This window comes from Portunus trituberculatus, chromosome 14 (assembly GCF_017591435.1).
Source record: "Portunus trituberculatus isolate SZX2019 chromosome 14, ASM1759143v1, whole genome shotgun sequence".
NCBI classification, from domain to species: domain Eukaryota; kingdom Metazoa; phylum Arthropoda; class Malacostraca; order Decapoda; family Portunidae; genus Portunus; species Portunus trituberculatus.
Genome location: NC_059268.1, coordinates 538,301 through 554,196, shown reverse-complemented (window position 1 = coordinate 554,196; position 15,896 = coordinate 538,301). Strand labels below are relative to the sequence as shown.

General features: G+C 33.7%; 2 protein-coding genes across 7 annotated transcripts; one reads left to right on the top strand and one right to left on the bottom strand.

Moving 5' to 3' along the window:
* Positions 1 to 1,565: 1,565 nt before the first annotated feature.
* Positions 1,566 to 7,953, top strand: LOC123503404. Of its 6 annotated transcripts, XM_045253150.1 has the most exons (10): positions 1,589 to 1,853; positions 5,846 to 5,960; positions 6,061 to 6,192; positions 6,348 to 6,419; positions 6,540 to 6,608; positions 6,718 to 6,813; positions 7,029 to 7,085; positions 7,228 to 7,420; positions 7,645 to 7,706; positions 7,845 to 7,953. In XM_045253150.1, the coding sequence occupies exons 1-8, from the start codon at positions 1,827 to 1,829 to the stop codon at positions 7,353 to 7,355; spliced, it is 696 nt and encodes a 231-aa protein (XP_045109085.1). In that variant the 5' UTR covers positions 1,589 to 1,826; the 3' UTR covers positions 7,356 to 7,420; positions 7,645 to 7,706; positions 7,845 to 7,953. The 6 variants fall into 6 exon arrangements, with proteins under 6 accessions (XP_045109089.1, XP_045109088.1, XP_045109090.1 ...); XM_045253153.1 differs by lacking the exon at positions 6,540 to 6,608 and having other exon boundaries at positions 1,572 to 1,853; positions 7,845 to 7,951; XM_045253152.1 differs by lacking the exon at positions 7,029 to 7,085 and having other exon boundaries at positions 1,586 to 1,853; positions 7,845 to 7,951.
* Positions 7,954 to 9,656: 1,703 nt separating this feature from the next.
* LOC123503401 lies at positions 9,657 to 15,329 on the bottom strand. Its single transcript, XM_045253148.1, has 2 exons — positions 10,228 to 15,329; positions 9,657 to 10,041 (listed from the first exon to the last, which is right to left on the bottom strand). Exon 1 carries the CDS (start codon positions 15,313 to 15,315, stop codon positions 10,729 to 10,731), a length of 4,587 nt encoding a protein of 1,528 aa, XP_045109083.1. The 5' UTR covers positions 15,316 to 15,329; the 3' UTR covers positions 9,657 to 10,041; positions 10,228 to 10,728.
* Positions 15,330 to 15,896: the final 567 nt, after the last annotated feature.

Genomic DNA, 15,896 nt, shown 5'->3' with positions numbered 1-15,896 from the left:
TACCCAGCAAACACACTACGTAATTTTCACGTGACGTAATGGTGAAAATAAGGTGAATTTTTATTTCACGTAAGGGCCACGTAGTATCCACGTCACGAATTCCATCCACCTAACAAAGTTTAAGGCATGTCTTGTGTTTTCAATGTTAATATTTTGTTTTCCCGTGATGTATGACCTAACTAAATATACTGTAATGAAATAAGGTGAATTTTTTTTTCACGTAAGAGCCACGTAGTATCCACGTTGCGAAGGCCATCCACCTAAAACAGTTTAATGCACTTTTTGTGCTTTGAATGTTAATACTTTGTTTTCTCGTGATGTATGACCTAACTAAATGTACTGTAATGAAATAAAAAATTTGAGGTCGTTGAACGTAACGATCATGTTTCCATAACGTTACGTTTCACCATCGACTTGCGCTTTGAAAGGTAACAATGAAGGATATGAAGGATGAGATCATCAAAGGAAGTCATCCTCCTAACAAAACTATAAGGTGTTTCTTGTTTTAGGTATATTGTTAAAATACTTTGTGCAATATAATTATGATGATACAGGATCTTAATAAATATGCTGTAATAAGAAAGATCTTATGGGGTTGTGGAACGTTTATATAACGTTGCATTTCAACATTGACTTAAGCATGTGATCTCTCTCTCTCTCTCTCTCTCTCTCTCTCTCTCTCTCTCTCTCTCTCTCTCTATATATATATATATATATATATATATATATATATATATATATATATATATATATATATATATATATATATATATATATATATATATATATATATATATATATATATATATATATATATATATATATATATATATATATATATATATATATATATATATATATATATATATATATATATATATATATATATATATATATATATATATATATATATATATATATATATATATATATATATATATATATATATATATATATATATATATATATATATATATATATATATATATATATATATATATATATATATATATATATATATATATATATATATATATATATATATATATATATATATATATATATATATATATATATATATATATATATATATATATATATATATATATATATATATATATATATATATATATATATATATATATATATAAAATATATATATATATATATATAATATATATATATATATATATATATATATATATATATATATATATATATATATATATATATATATATATATATATATATATATATATATATATATATATATATATATATATATATATATATATATATATATATATATATATATATATATATATATATATATATATATATATATATATATATATATATATATATATATATATATATATATATATATATATATATATATATATATATTGATATTTATATATGAAGAACCTGTCATGCGTATTATTACTATTATTATTATTATTATTATTATTATTATTATTATTATTATTATTATTACTCTCCTTTCTGTTATAATGGCTTCCTCCTCTATATAGGAAGGAAGGACGAAGCAGCGTCGGAGGTGTTTACGCTAAAATTTGCTGCCTCGGCACTCTTCCCGCCAGCCAGCCGGGGATTAAATTTCAGCTGACGCAGCATGCACAGAACCCCGTATATAAGATCTTCCACGTTAAATACAATTCCGGAAAACAAATCAGTGTAATTTAAAACGTGATAAACACTAAGAATAACAGTAATATATATAAATATGACGAAATAAACATTAATAGTTTGTAAAGTGTTCGATCAGCGGCAACTCTCCCGCACGTTCCTCCGCCGCCTGCTGCATGTGCTTACCCGCCACGGATAATGTGGTGAGTTTTTATCTTTTTTACGTCATTTACACCTTTCCCCCACCTTTGTTACACCTACACACATGACATTAAGTGCTCAGGGATTAGGTAGAGCGGCAGATCATCCCTGTAAATTGTGTTGAAGGTGAAATGTGATGAAAAATGTAGTGGCGAGGGACAGCGTGGGTTAACAATGCACGCCGTGTATCACAATTTTTACACTTTCCATGTCATTATTCACCATTCTAACTTAGTCTGGAGTGTCCAAGGCTTAAGTAGACGTGCAAGTTACATATAAGAGGTGAAATTAACGTGCGTAGGATATATTTTAACGCAAGCCCCATATTCTAGTACATGATTGGTACCTGTTTGTCTGTCCTTGCGCAAACTTATACCATGGCTGATGAGGTAATCTAACGTAGTTTTGGTGGTGTAGTAGTGGTTTTGTATGTGTGATTTACAGGAGTGTTAAACCTTTTAACTTAGATTACTTATATAATGGTACTTTACGTTGCCTGGTTGTAATCTGACGTAATTTTGGTGGTATAATTGGTTTTCATGCGTGATTTAGAGGAGTGTAATACTTTTTAAAGCGTTCTCTGGAGCTGCAGAATACAATTTCCACCATAATTAACTACATATCCCAAGGGTGTGAATGCCATAATGATTTTTTAAGTGCGTGCATGTTTTGTAAGCATTTAAGTGTGTAGAGGCGTCACGTACGTGGTCTGGCTAGCTGTTATCTAACATAATTTTGGTGTAATCACATGTGGTTTTATGTGTGATTTAGTGTTACACATTTTCACTTAGTTTACTTATATTCTGGTGTTTTAAGTGCGCGGTTGGAATTATATAAGTGTATAGCTGTCACGTAGTCTGTGTGTGGCCTGGTAACATCGCGGCTGAGGTGTAATTATGTAATTTTTATATATTGGAGGTTTTTAGGCCTGACAGACAGTAAGTAGCTTTATCTATAATAAGAGGATGGCATTATAAAGTAAGAATCCAGGAACTTGTAAGTCTTTTTTTTCCACTGACAGAATGACAAAGACAACAGCTTCAAACAGTGGGATCCCTGCAATGAACATTAGTGTATCATTTGATGGCACATACGTCATTCTACGCATCAGCTGTTCTCTGGAGCTGCAGAATACAATTTCCACCATAATTAACTACATATCCCAAGGGTGTGAATGCCATAATCCTTGGTGTAGCTGTACTTGCCCTTGCTTCTGTACCTGCCTGCCATTCTGGTTTCAAGTAAACGAGTTTTTTTAAGGTAATGTTTTGTATTTAAGCACTATGAACACACACACACACACACACACACACACACACACACACACACACACACACACACACACACACATGCATGGGCATTACAATTAAAGTAGTTAACATGTAGACTAACATCTATAATTTTTTTACTTACTTTGCCTTCAGTTAACCCAGTGTTATCCCAATGAACACCAATGATGTTCAAAGATACTTCAATGACACCCCAATGAATTTTATCGATATCCAAAAGATTCTTCGGCCACTAGCTGACCCTAAATCTGTACAGCAATCAATGCGTCTTCCGTCATTAATGTTTTTAAGTCATAAAAGATATTTGTTTTATCTCACCCAACTTTTTTCAGTGTAACTAATATCTGTAGTATGAAACTAGTGCATTTCTTTGATTTCCAGGTTTTAAATGGATCGAAAGGAAAAACGAAAGCAATATCAGAGAAGTTGGATAGCTAGAAAAAGATTTGCAAAAAAAATTGCAACATGTTCAACAAAAGACCGTAGCAGTGACAGTAACGATTCTGTTGATTTATGTGCAGATATAATTCACTCTTCAGAAAATGCGAAGGACTTGTCTGTGGAAGATGTAGCACCACATAGTACAGAAAGTAGTGAGGATGGTGATGAAACATGGTGTTTGATTGAAGAAAATCCTTTTATTCATCTGATTCATTGTCATCAGATGAAGGAAGAAATATTTCAAGTGACCTAATATCTTGGATAAATAAACACCAAATAAAACACAATGCTGCTGATGATTTGCTAAAGCTATTAAGATCAAATGGCCATAATTCTCTACCCTTATCTGCTCGCACCTTATTGAAAACTGAAAGAAATGTGAAGATTGAAGACAAATCTGGAATGAGCTACATTTATTTGGGACTCAAAGAATCATTACTAAAAAATTTTGAAAAATATCCTCGACAAACAAAACAAAATACACAAAATCTGGAAGTGTCCCTCAATATTGATGGCCTTCCACTATTTAAAAGCTCAAACACATGCATGTGGCCAGTGCTGTGTGCTATCATGATTCAGCCAGTAACTGTCTTTCCTGTCGCTTTAACGTGTGGATCGTCAAAGCCATGCAATTTAGATTTCTTGAATGACACGATCAGAGAGCTGAATGACATACTGCAGCATGGCATTCAGTATGAGGAGTTTAAAATACATGTAACACTGAAAAGCATCGTTTGTGATGCCCCTGCAAGAGCAATGGTTAAAGCCACTAAACAATATTCAGGTTACTATGGATGCGATAAGTGTACACAAAAAGGAGTTTGGTATGGAAGGCTTACCTATCAGGAAATTGATAATATTGTCTTGCGCACTAATGAGTCATTTAGAGACCAGATTCAAGAAGAGCACCATTGTGGGGTTTCCCCTTTTACAGCTCTTCCTGTGGATCTAATAAAATCATTTCCAATAGATTACATGCATCAAGCCTGCCTTGGTGTGATGAGGCGCTTACTCCTGATATGGATAAAAGGAAAAAGAAACTAGGATTACGCAGAGGCATGTTGAAGAAATCAACAAGAAACTCTTAGAAATGCAACAGTTTGTCCCCAGCAACTTTGCACGAAAACCTAGAAGCCTTCTGAAATTGACAGATGGAAGGCAACCGAATTCAGACAGTTTTTGTTGTATACTGGCAAACTTGTTCTTAAAGGCAGCCTAAGAGGTGACCTTTATGCTCATTTTATGACTCTTTCTGTTGCTCTGTGCATTCTTGTGTCACCAAGACTTATTCAGATGCATAAGGGCTATGCTCACCAACTACTGGTGTATTTTGTTAAACGAGGTCGGGAACTCTATGGCAATGAGTTCTTAGTGTACAATGTCCATAGCATGCTTCACCTTGCAGAAGATGCTGGTTGGTTTGGAAGCTTGGATGTCTGTGCAGCATTTCCATTTGAGAACTATCTGTATAAACTGAAGAAAATGGTTAGATCAGGAAAAAATGCTTTATCACAAGTTGTAAAAAGAATTCATGAACTGGAGAATGACCCAGGTGAAATGAAACCTGCAAAGTTTAAGAAAATCATCTGCACTAACAAACCTGACAATACATATATTTTGGATGATTCATCTTGTTGTGAAGCAGTGGCCTTATCACACCAAAGAGATGATGAAGGAAACCAGAAAATACTGTGCAGAGTGTACAACAGAACAGAATCAGCATTTAATGACCCATGTGATTCCAAGATTATTGGAGTTTATCAGATAAATACAGCAAAAAGTTATATGAAATTTATTAAAAAAAGCGACCTAAAAACAAAGGCAATTATGGTACATAGTAGAAGTGGAAGACACACAAAAATCCTAGCAATACTGCATGAATTCTGAAAACTATCAGGTGAGGAAACTTTTAAGTAGAAAAGTTTGAATGTTAAATGGTTACAGTGTAGAATTTGCTGCCTGTGATCATGGAAATGTATCATTAATTTTAAATATATTTTAACAGATGTCATTTGTAGTTGTGGAGTTTCTGGATGAAAAGGCAGTTGAAGTTGTTCCCAAGTCATGGATAATGCATAAAGAAAAGTGAGTTTCCTTTAAAGATGTTGATGGTGCATGCTAACGGGTTTAAGGAGTAACAGACAGATGATCTTGCTCGTTATACAAATACTCTCTGACAGTTAAGATATAAGTACTTGAAATATAAATCTTGGTTTTGTATATGCATCGTTGATATTAACAGTGTGCTAATCTTTTAATTTCAGGGTCTGTTTTGTTACTGGCCTCCAAGGGCAGGTGCTGCAGCCAAGGTGAAAAAGGAAGAAATCCCAGATAAAGAAAAATGGAATTCATACGAGATAAGGATTTTTTCATCTGCAGGTATGACAGGTGTAAATTATTATTAACATCTGAATAATTTTATGCTTGTAATGCCATGTATGAAAATTTAAACTACATACGTAAATTTTTTGCGCCACAGAAACCTACAGCAAGGCCCAGGAACTGTCCAGGAGAGCAGAGGTTACGTCAAATGTTGAAACAGAACCTGAAGGTCCAAAAAGCAGAGTTACCAAAAAGCCTGCTAGATATGACTTCTCAGATGAAGCTGATGGTAAGATTTTTCTTATACGTTATTATATTCTTTGGTTTGTAATAGCTTATGCTGGCAATTGAACAGAATGGTTTGTTCATATATGTGTCCTTAATTAATTCATTATGACAACAAGACAAACTCAAAATGACTAGTATGCTCGTAAACTTATACAGATGAAGGCGATAATCCTGAGTTCTCCCACACTCCATCTGTAGCTGTTCTGCCACAATCTCCTCACCTAAATGGTAAGCATGTTTTTTTTCTATATTGCACGAAACTTTTGCCAGTATGTGTGCGAATATGTTCACAATTCCATGAGTTAAGAACCACAACATACAGTGAATTTGTACCCAATTACCTTTCAGTTGGACTTTCCAAAACAAGCTCGCATCATACCAAAAACTCAGTTGTTCATGAAAGATTTTCCTCCCCAGGTATGTATGACAACAAAGCTTGTATTTACAAATTTCTGTCTTTGGGGAAACTTTCACCATAGTAGTTATATAAGTTCCACTATTATTTTTATTACCATTTTCCCTACAGAATGGTCTGATGCATCCTTCAAAACCAGATCCTCATCACGGTCCTCAGAAATAATACATGTTAACGCACAAGATTTGAAAAAAAAATACACATCAGGTAATTTTAATTTGTATGATATGTAAACGAAATCCATATCCTTATGATTATACAAAGTGATTTATTTTCATTCACCTCATCTCAGGGTAGACCTAAACTGCAATGCTGATATATGAAATTACACACACACACACACACACACACACACACACACACACACACACACACACACACACACACACACAAGGTGCTTATACACATTAAATTTCTGACAGCTTCATCAGACCGAGGTGCAACAGAACTTGTACCTGTTTCACAGACAGAGTTTGCAGGTAGAGCATGCCTTCATTGTTTACGTATTAAGTGTATTTAAAAATTAAAACTTGCATTTTTTTTCATAGTCTGCCAGTGACAGTAACAATCAACCTTCTAGAAATATTACTTTGTGACTGAAAATCTTTCTTCCTGATGCAGAGTTCAAGAGCGCTGTAATGGCAAACTTCAAGACAATCCAGGAAAACCAGCGGCTGATGTTAAGCTGCCTACAGTCTTCTTCCAGTGGGCTAGGGATGATGTGGAGGATGTACTGCCAGCTCCAGTAAGCAGCTTGGAGGAACTGGATGACCTAAACTCTAAATTGGCTGATCAATCTTTCAAAAGGAATTTGGTAAAATAAAAATGTATAAATTTGAATATGAGAAAGTTTCATGATATTTTGAATATTGATATAAGATTATTTTTGTCTTGAAGAATCATATCTTCTTGTATTTATGGTCCTACTATTATTTGTTGCAGACACTGTATTTGTCATCTTTTGGAGGGCACAGCCTTGGCGATGCTGTCCGGAGGATTTTAAAAGCTTGGAACTAATTCCGTGTGGTCGTTTTACAGCCTCAAAGGAAAGAAAGGGAAGCTACCATTTAGTGATCTTCCCATCTGCAAAGTTATCATCAGTAAGTGTGCAGAATTGCTTGTTTTCATCTGACTCAAAGCAGTATATGTAGTAATGTTATGAAAATAGTGTGTCCTATGCTTGACACTAAAACAAAAATTTGTCTGACATTCATATGCTTTGGTTTCTTTACCCAAAGGAGCATGCATGAGAACCTACAAAGAAGCAAAAACCTCTGCAGTGGAGCATCAAATTAGTGAGGCCCTGAAGCATGCTCCTAAGAGGAAAGGTGGCCAAAAATACAAGGTGAGTTCTGATCCTCATTTCTCCAGTTTTGCTATTCCCTCTCAACTTAGTAAGAAGTCTTTATTTTTAAAATTAGTGAACACACACACACACAACCGCAGCTCCTTATATATATATATATATATATATATATATATATATATATATATATATATATATATATATATATATATATATATATATATATATATATATATATATATATATATATATATATATATATATATATATATATATATATATATATATATATATATATATATATATATATATATATATATATATATATATATATATATATATATATATATATATATATATATATATATATATATATATATATATATATATATATATATATATATATATATATATATATATATATATATATATATATATATATATATATATATATATATATATATATATATATATATATATATATATATATATATATATATATATATATATATATATATATATATATATATATATATATATATATATATATATATATATATATATATATATATATATATATATATATATATATATATATATATATATATATATATATATATATATATATATATATATATATATATATATATATATATATATATATATATATATATATATATATATATATATATATATATATATATATATATATATATATATATATATATATATATATATATATATATATATATATATATATATATATATATATATATATATATATATATATATATATATATATATATATATATATATATATATATATATATATATATATATATATATATATATATATATATATATATATATATATATATATATATATATATATATATATATATATATATATATATATATATATATATATATATATATATATATATATATATATATATATATATATATATATATATATATATATATATATATATATATATATATATATATATATATATATATATATATATATATATATATATATATATATATATATATATATATATATATATATATATATATATATATATATATATATATATATATATATATATATATATATATATATATATATATATATATATATATATATATATATATATATATATATATATATATATATATATATATATATATATATATATATATATATATATATATATATATATATATATATATATATATATATATATATATATATATATATATATATATATATATATATATATATATATATATATATATATATATATATATATATATATGTATATATATATGTATATATATATATATATATATATATATATATATATATATATATATATATATATATATATATATATATATATATATATATATATATATATATATATATATATATATATATATATATATATATATATATATATATATATATATGTATATATATATATATATATATATATATATATATATATATATATATATATATATATATATATATATATATATATATATATATATATATATATATATATATATATATATATATATATATATATATATATATATATATATATATATATATATATATATATATATATATATATATATATATATATATATTGTTTCTCCAGGGCATCAAAAGCGCTGTTGCATCAGTCCGTTTATTGGGCAAAGATTCAACCTGTGAACAATATGTAACACTCACCACGAATTCCCAAAACAAGCCTTGCTCACAACCTTAATAATCCATGTGTAGGATGTTACCTCAAAGTAATCTTAGAATATCACATTCAATTATCACTTAATTCACATCACATTCAATATAAAGAATCAGAGGAAGTAGCAGTTAATGACTGCTAATAGACCAACAATACTATCACAGGTAGCTGGATAAAGCAGGATTTACAAATAATAATACAAGTATGTACTGATAACAACCAATAATAATGAACCAACCAGTACCTGTCAGTAATAATGACTCACAGTATTGACGACACAGATGTCCCGGAGAGAAGATCCCAAACAAGGTAAATATACACAGCGTCCCCACAGCATAAACACCCCATCACGTATCCAACCATCTACCGCTGCAACAAACGGTTACAGTGACATACAAATCATAATCCATCATCATCACAAATCATACGTAAACCACTTTGTCTTCAATATCGTCTCACACAAGCAGGAAATACGCACTACCAAATCCTTGGCTACGAGCGGAACAAAATAAATATGGCGGACTATCACATAGTCCCTGAATTCACACTACATACCTTCCAGCAAACCCGAATAGTAGCGGCACAGATGCACAACACGCCCTCCAATCCACTCCAGCGTCACAAGTATCCTTCCACACCCCACACGCCAATCTGCTGGACTGGCCAGCCCGTTCACCTGTCCCTTGAGTCTTGACCATGCCTCCACTCCGCCACATCCACAACAAAAGACAATGGCAAAGCGCAACATACACCCCTCCGCTCCGCCACGTCCACAACAAAAGACGACAGCGAAGCGATACATCCACCCACTCGACATAAATTAATAAAATACATAACAGCAATTGAATTTATCATTGGTCGTAATGATACACTCCCACACGGAGTTATGTTACATATGACATTGCAAAACAAACAAAAAAATGTACAAACAAATACGAATACATACAATGAAACCAGCGAGATACACAGTAATGCATAAAAAAGGGTAACATTCAGTATAAACTCAAGTACGTTCCTCAATGGGCAAAATTACCACGATACGATGAGCAGATCTCTTTACAAGTATATCTTTTCACCCTTATACCTAACACCACCTCTCTGGGGTTTATACCTAAGAGTAACATTTCGTACCTTACCATCTTTGCTTTCATTTGCTACTGCAACCTCAGCAAACTTCCACGTCCCCCGTACAATATTGCTGTCCTGAAACAACACAATATCACCGATCTGTAAATTACGGCGCTCAATGTGCCACTTTTGACGAATCAGAAGAGTGGGAAAAAAATCCCTAGTCCATTTTTTCCAAAATGAATCTACAATGCGCTGGTGGAACTGCAATCGAGATTCATGACTAGGAAAGTGCTCAAAGACACCCTTTGGAGCTTTGTTAGAGGTACGTCCAAGGAGGAGGTCGTTAGGGCAAAGGTATTTTCCAAGTTCTGGATCACATCCTGGCTTTATACCTATAGGTCTTTCATTTAGTATATTTGAAATCTCAAAAAGGGTTGTCTGTAATTTACTGAAGGTTAATACATTATCACCGATAGCCACAGTCAGACTTCTCTTAAGGGATTTGATTAGACTTTCACTAGCACCGTTTTGCCATGGTGCGTCTGCTGATGCATTGAAAACCCATTTAACCTCTCCCCCTTTATTGCAAGCAAAATCTTGTATGTCATCAGAACTTAACCTGGACAGATCTATCAATCCTTTACTGGCGGCAGTCAGTTGAGTACCAGCATCTGAATAAATTTCACGCGGACATCCTCGGATAGATACGAATCTTCTAAGTCCATCAAGGAAATCCCTAGTGCTATACCCTTCAATTAGATCCAGATGAACAGCACGAGTGGCCAAACAGTTGAAGATTACACCGTAAGCTTTACCTCTTGAGCGACCCTTGACCATATCTTTAACTAAAAGGGGGCCGTACAAATCTAGGGCAGTGTAGGTAAACGGAGGAGATGGTTTGAGGCGTTCTTCTGGCAGCTGTCCCATAAGTTGACCAACTATTTCTTTCCTCAGTTTGCGACAGGTGATGCATTTGTACCTCACAGATTTGATCATGTTCCGGACCTTTGGTACCCAAAACTTGGATTGAATCTTGGCTAAAGTTACTTCAATGCCAGCATGGTCCAGACGATGCATAGATTCCACATACAACTTAGTAAAGTCATGATCAGGAGAAAGCAAAATAAATCCGTCCTGATCATAGTTATTCTTTAACCATTTAGGGATACGCTGACCGACAACAATCACCCCAGCTTCATTTCTGGTAGGCCCTAACCTACGGTACTTAGTTTCCCAATCAGGATCAAGTTCAGATTGAACTTCCTTCACCCACAACATTTCAGCGATCGCAAGATCTTCTACAGTTGGAGTTAAAAGTGATTCTCTAAGAGATCGGGATCTGATCGCCCGTATGACACGACTGGTAACCCTTATCAGTTTCTCATGGCTATTGAACCGAGAAATATCAAACAATTTGCAAAGACCTGTGGTAGTAACATCAGCATCAGCGTGAGAAATGAAGATGCCCACTTTATCAGGTAATTCCGAGACAGGGTCTTTCCTTATAGGCCACATGCTGATAGGGAGAGACAGGAAGGCGGGCCCCATTTGCCAAATGGATCCTTCAGCAAGATCAACAGGTTTAGCAGGTTTGGTGGTCATGTCCGCCGGATTGTCTTTCCTAGGTATCCACCACCATTCCTCGGGATTAGTTTTACTTTGAATCTCGGCAATTTTCGTAGCTGTAAAAGTACCAAACCCGAAACTCTCCTTCTGAATCTGAGCCCGGACAATAGCAGAGTCAACAATATGTATTACAGATTCAAAGTTATAGTTAAGTTCCTTTGTGATGGTCTCTCTCATCCGAGCTGCAAGTAGGGCTCCACAAAGTTCAATTCGAGGGACTGATAACTGCTTGAGCGGGGCAAGTTTAGACTTAGCCATCAAAAGTCTAGAGCTAAACATTCCTGTACGATATTCCCATCTAACGTAAGCACAAGCTCCATATGCTATAGTAGACCCGTCTGAAAATATGACCAATGTAGGGTTACCAACGTGGTCAGCTTCCCTAACACATCTGGGAAACCATAGAGTTTCTAACTCAAACATCATCTGGAAATAATCCAGCCATTCACTTCTAATCTGTGGCAACACTGCATCATCCCAACCGTATTTTGCATCTTCATCACCCTCTGGACAGACAAGACGCCTCAACATCAATTTTGCCTTTAAAGTTACAGGGCAGACAAGTCCCAAGGGGTCAAATTGGGTTGCAATCTGACTTAAAAGCATTCTCTTGGTCAAATACTGGGGTGTCTCACCGGTAAGGTTATCCGGTTTAAGATCTGGGCCCGTATGTGTCTTGCGATGTTTGGGAGAAAAATTTATTTTCACACTAAACACAAATACGTCTCTGTTGGGTTCCCACACAACACCCAAGACTTTTTCTTTTTGAGTTTCTGCTAGATCCAGTTTGCTAGGGTTATGAGCACCTGACAGAATCCAATGTTTCACCTTAAATCCTCCTTGGCCTAAAACAAATTCAATCTCTCTCAGTAAATTGTTTGCTCCCTCATAATTGTCACAATTTCCTAGTATGTCATCCACATAGCTGTTCTTCACTATGGCATTGACTGCAACAGGGTACTGGTCTTGAATTATTTCCGCAGTTAATCTTAAAGCAAGCATGGCAATGGTACCACTAGGCTTATCGCCGAAAGGGACACAAGTTAAAACATAATGATCTGGTTTGTTATGGACCTTCAAGTCTCGCCACAAAAAGCGATGGCAATGCTGATCAAATAAGGACATATGGATGGTATTGTACATTTTGGCCAAATCTCCGGCGAACGCCACCTCCTCTTCTCTGAATCTCAACAGAACTCCTAGGAGAGAATTCAAAACATCTGGGCCCTTTGCCCACATTTCATTTAAGGAGAAGTTCATGTACTTGGCGGAAGAATTGAAAACTATCCTAAGTGGAGTAGAACTTGAGTCTGGCTTTAGCACTTCAGTGTGAGGAATATAAAATACTGGTCCATCGTATCTGTAAATCTCATCCTCAGTCAATTTCCTTGCGACTTTCCTAGCAATCATATCATCAATTTGACTCTGGTAAGCCTTGCAGTAATCTGGTCCTAGTTTATTGAGCCTCTTTTCTGTGGCAATCAGTCTTGCAAAAGCAAGGGATACATTGTTGGGCAAAAGACGGGGATCTTTTATCCAGGGATAGCTGACAACCCACCTACAGTCTGCCGAATCAAACACTAACCCCTTAGTAATTAAAGCCAACTCCCTTTCATCCTTTAGACTATAGTTATTTTGACCAGGCGTACAGTTTCCACATTTACACCCCGAACATTTTGGGTAACAGGATACACCAAGATTTTCAATGTTGAAATAACTATCTAAATCTTCCTTAATAGTTTTCTTGGGTAAAGAGGAAATTTCATCAAAATTCACAATGTTAACATGGTTAATCCTGACACTAACACTTGGCTGAGATCTATGGGAAATCAAAAGTGGATGAGAACCTCTCAAAACATAACCGAATTGGTTTTGCATAAGTTGTAGGTTACCCTTCGTCTCCAACACTTGAGGCATAAGGTGACAATAGTCAATTCCTATCAATAAATTTATCCTACCATGAGGTCTTATTACAGGGTAGCCATTCAAACTAGGGAAAAGTCTGGACACAACACTCACGTCGACTTCATCGACTGGGGCGGTAATTTCGTCTATGCCACAGGCACTGATCTCCCATTCATCTCCATTCATGTCGACTAATGGGACCACATACTCCTTGCTAGCGACAGTTTCCAAGCTGTTGCCAACTTTGGTTATGGATATATTAATATCTTTTCCCTTGAGGCCTAACTCTTTTGCCCGACAGTGTGTTATTAAGGATACATTGCTACCGCTATCCCACAGGACATTGACGGGACTCCCTTTACACTCCAAACGGCTTACCATCAGTAGATAACCATCCCTAGACGCTAAATTACTAGTCACAGTAGTAGAACTGGTCTTTTTAGCAGAGTCAGGTGTACGAGAAAGAACGTAATGCAAGGCTTTATGATGATCCATCCCACACTTCCGACCATTGACAATCACATCACAAGTAGTGCTTGCAAACTTACAGTACCTTGCCAAGTGACCAGGGGTTGCACACCTAAAACAGACTCTATTATTCTTGAGGCAAGCAAATTTGTCTGGATTACTCAAATTTTGAAAAGCATAACAATCATGAAAGGTGTGACCTTGTGAGCCATGGTACCAACACATCTTACAGTTTTGATTCTTAGAATCCACAGAAAACTCTGACACTAATTTTGAGACAGTGTTAAGACATTCAGTAATCATAGCATTTTGTTGATCTTGCACTACCTTTATCTCGTGTAGTGTATCAGTAACATCTTCCTTTTCTGAATCTCTACAAATCACATTATGAGTGGCCAATTTTGTGGGAACACTTCGCAAATCACACTCCAGATACTCACATACCTTCCTTTCAGCAAGTAAGAATGCCAAAAGACTTTCAAATAAATCATTATGGTTAGCAACAGATTGGGCTTTTAGTACCCAAGCCCGTTTCAAAGTGTTAGGAAGCAGGCGTTCGACCAACGTAACCATAGATGTAGTTTTCATTTCAGACTCAATCCTATTTTCTTCATGTCCAACCAAGCACGTTCCACTACCTTCGCCAAGTGGACTAATCGTTTCGAGTCCCCATCTTGCACAGGTTTCAAGCCCTTTAGCTCACTCACAATACATTCCGTTAATTTACAAGAGTTACCATATTTGTCATCAAGGCGAAGGAACATTTCTTCAAAGTCATCCTCTACACCTTCCACACATTTCAACGCCTCACCTGAAAGGCATTTCTTTAAAGCGTAAGAGTCCCTCCCATACGCCGGGACGATTAATCTCATATAGTCTTTTTTGAAAGTGCCGTAATTCCTTATATCACCAGAAAACAGGGGTGGATCTAGTCGTTTAACTTTTATAGCAGTCTCAAATTTGTCCTTCTCATCTGCACACGCTTTAGTAACCTTTGAGTATAATGTGGTTTTTTCTTTCACAACCCAAGATATAGTCCTCTGCCTCACTTAAGGATGAGGGATCTTGCTTGCCTCCAAGTAATTCAGAATAAAGACTCTCATGTTTTACCTCAAGCACCTTGAATGCATCTTCCACCTCAGTGAACAATCCTT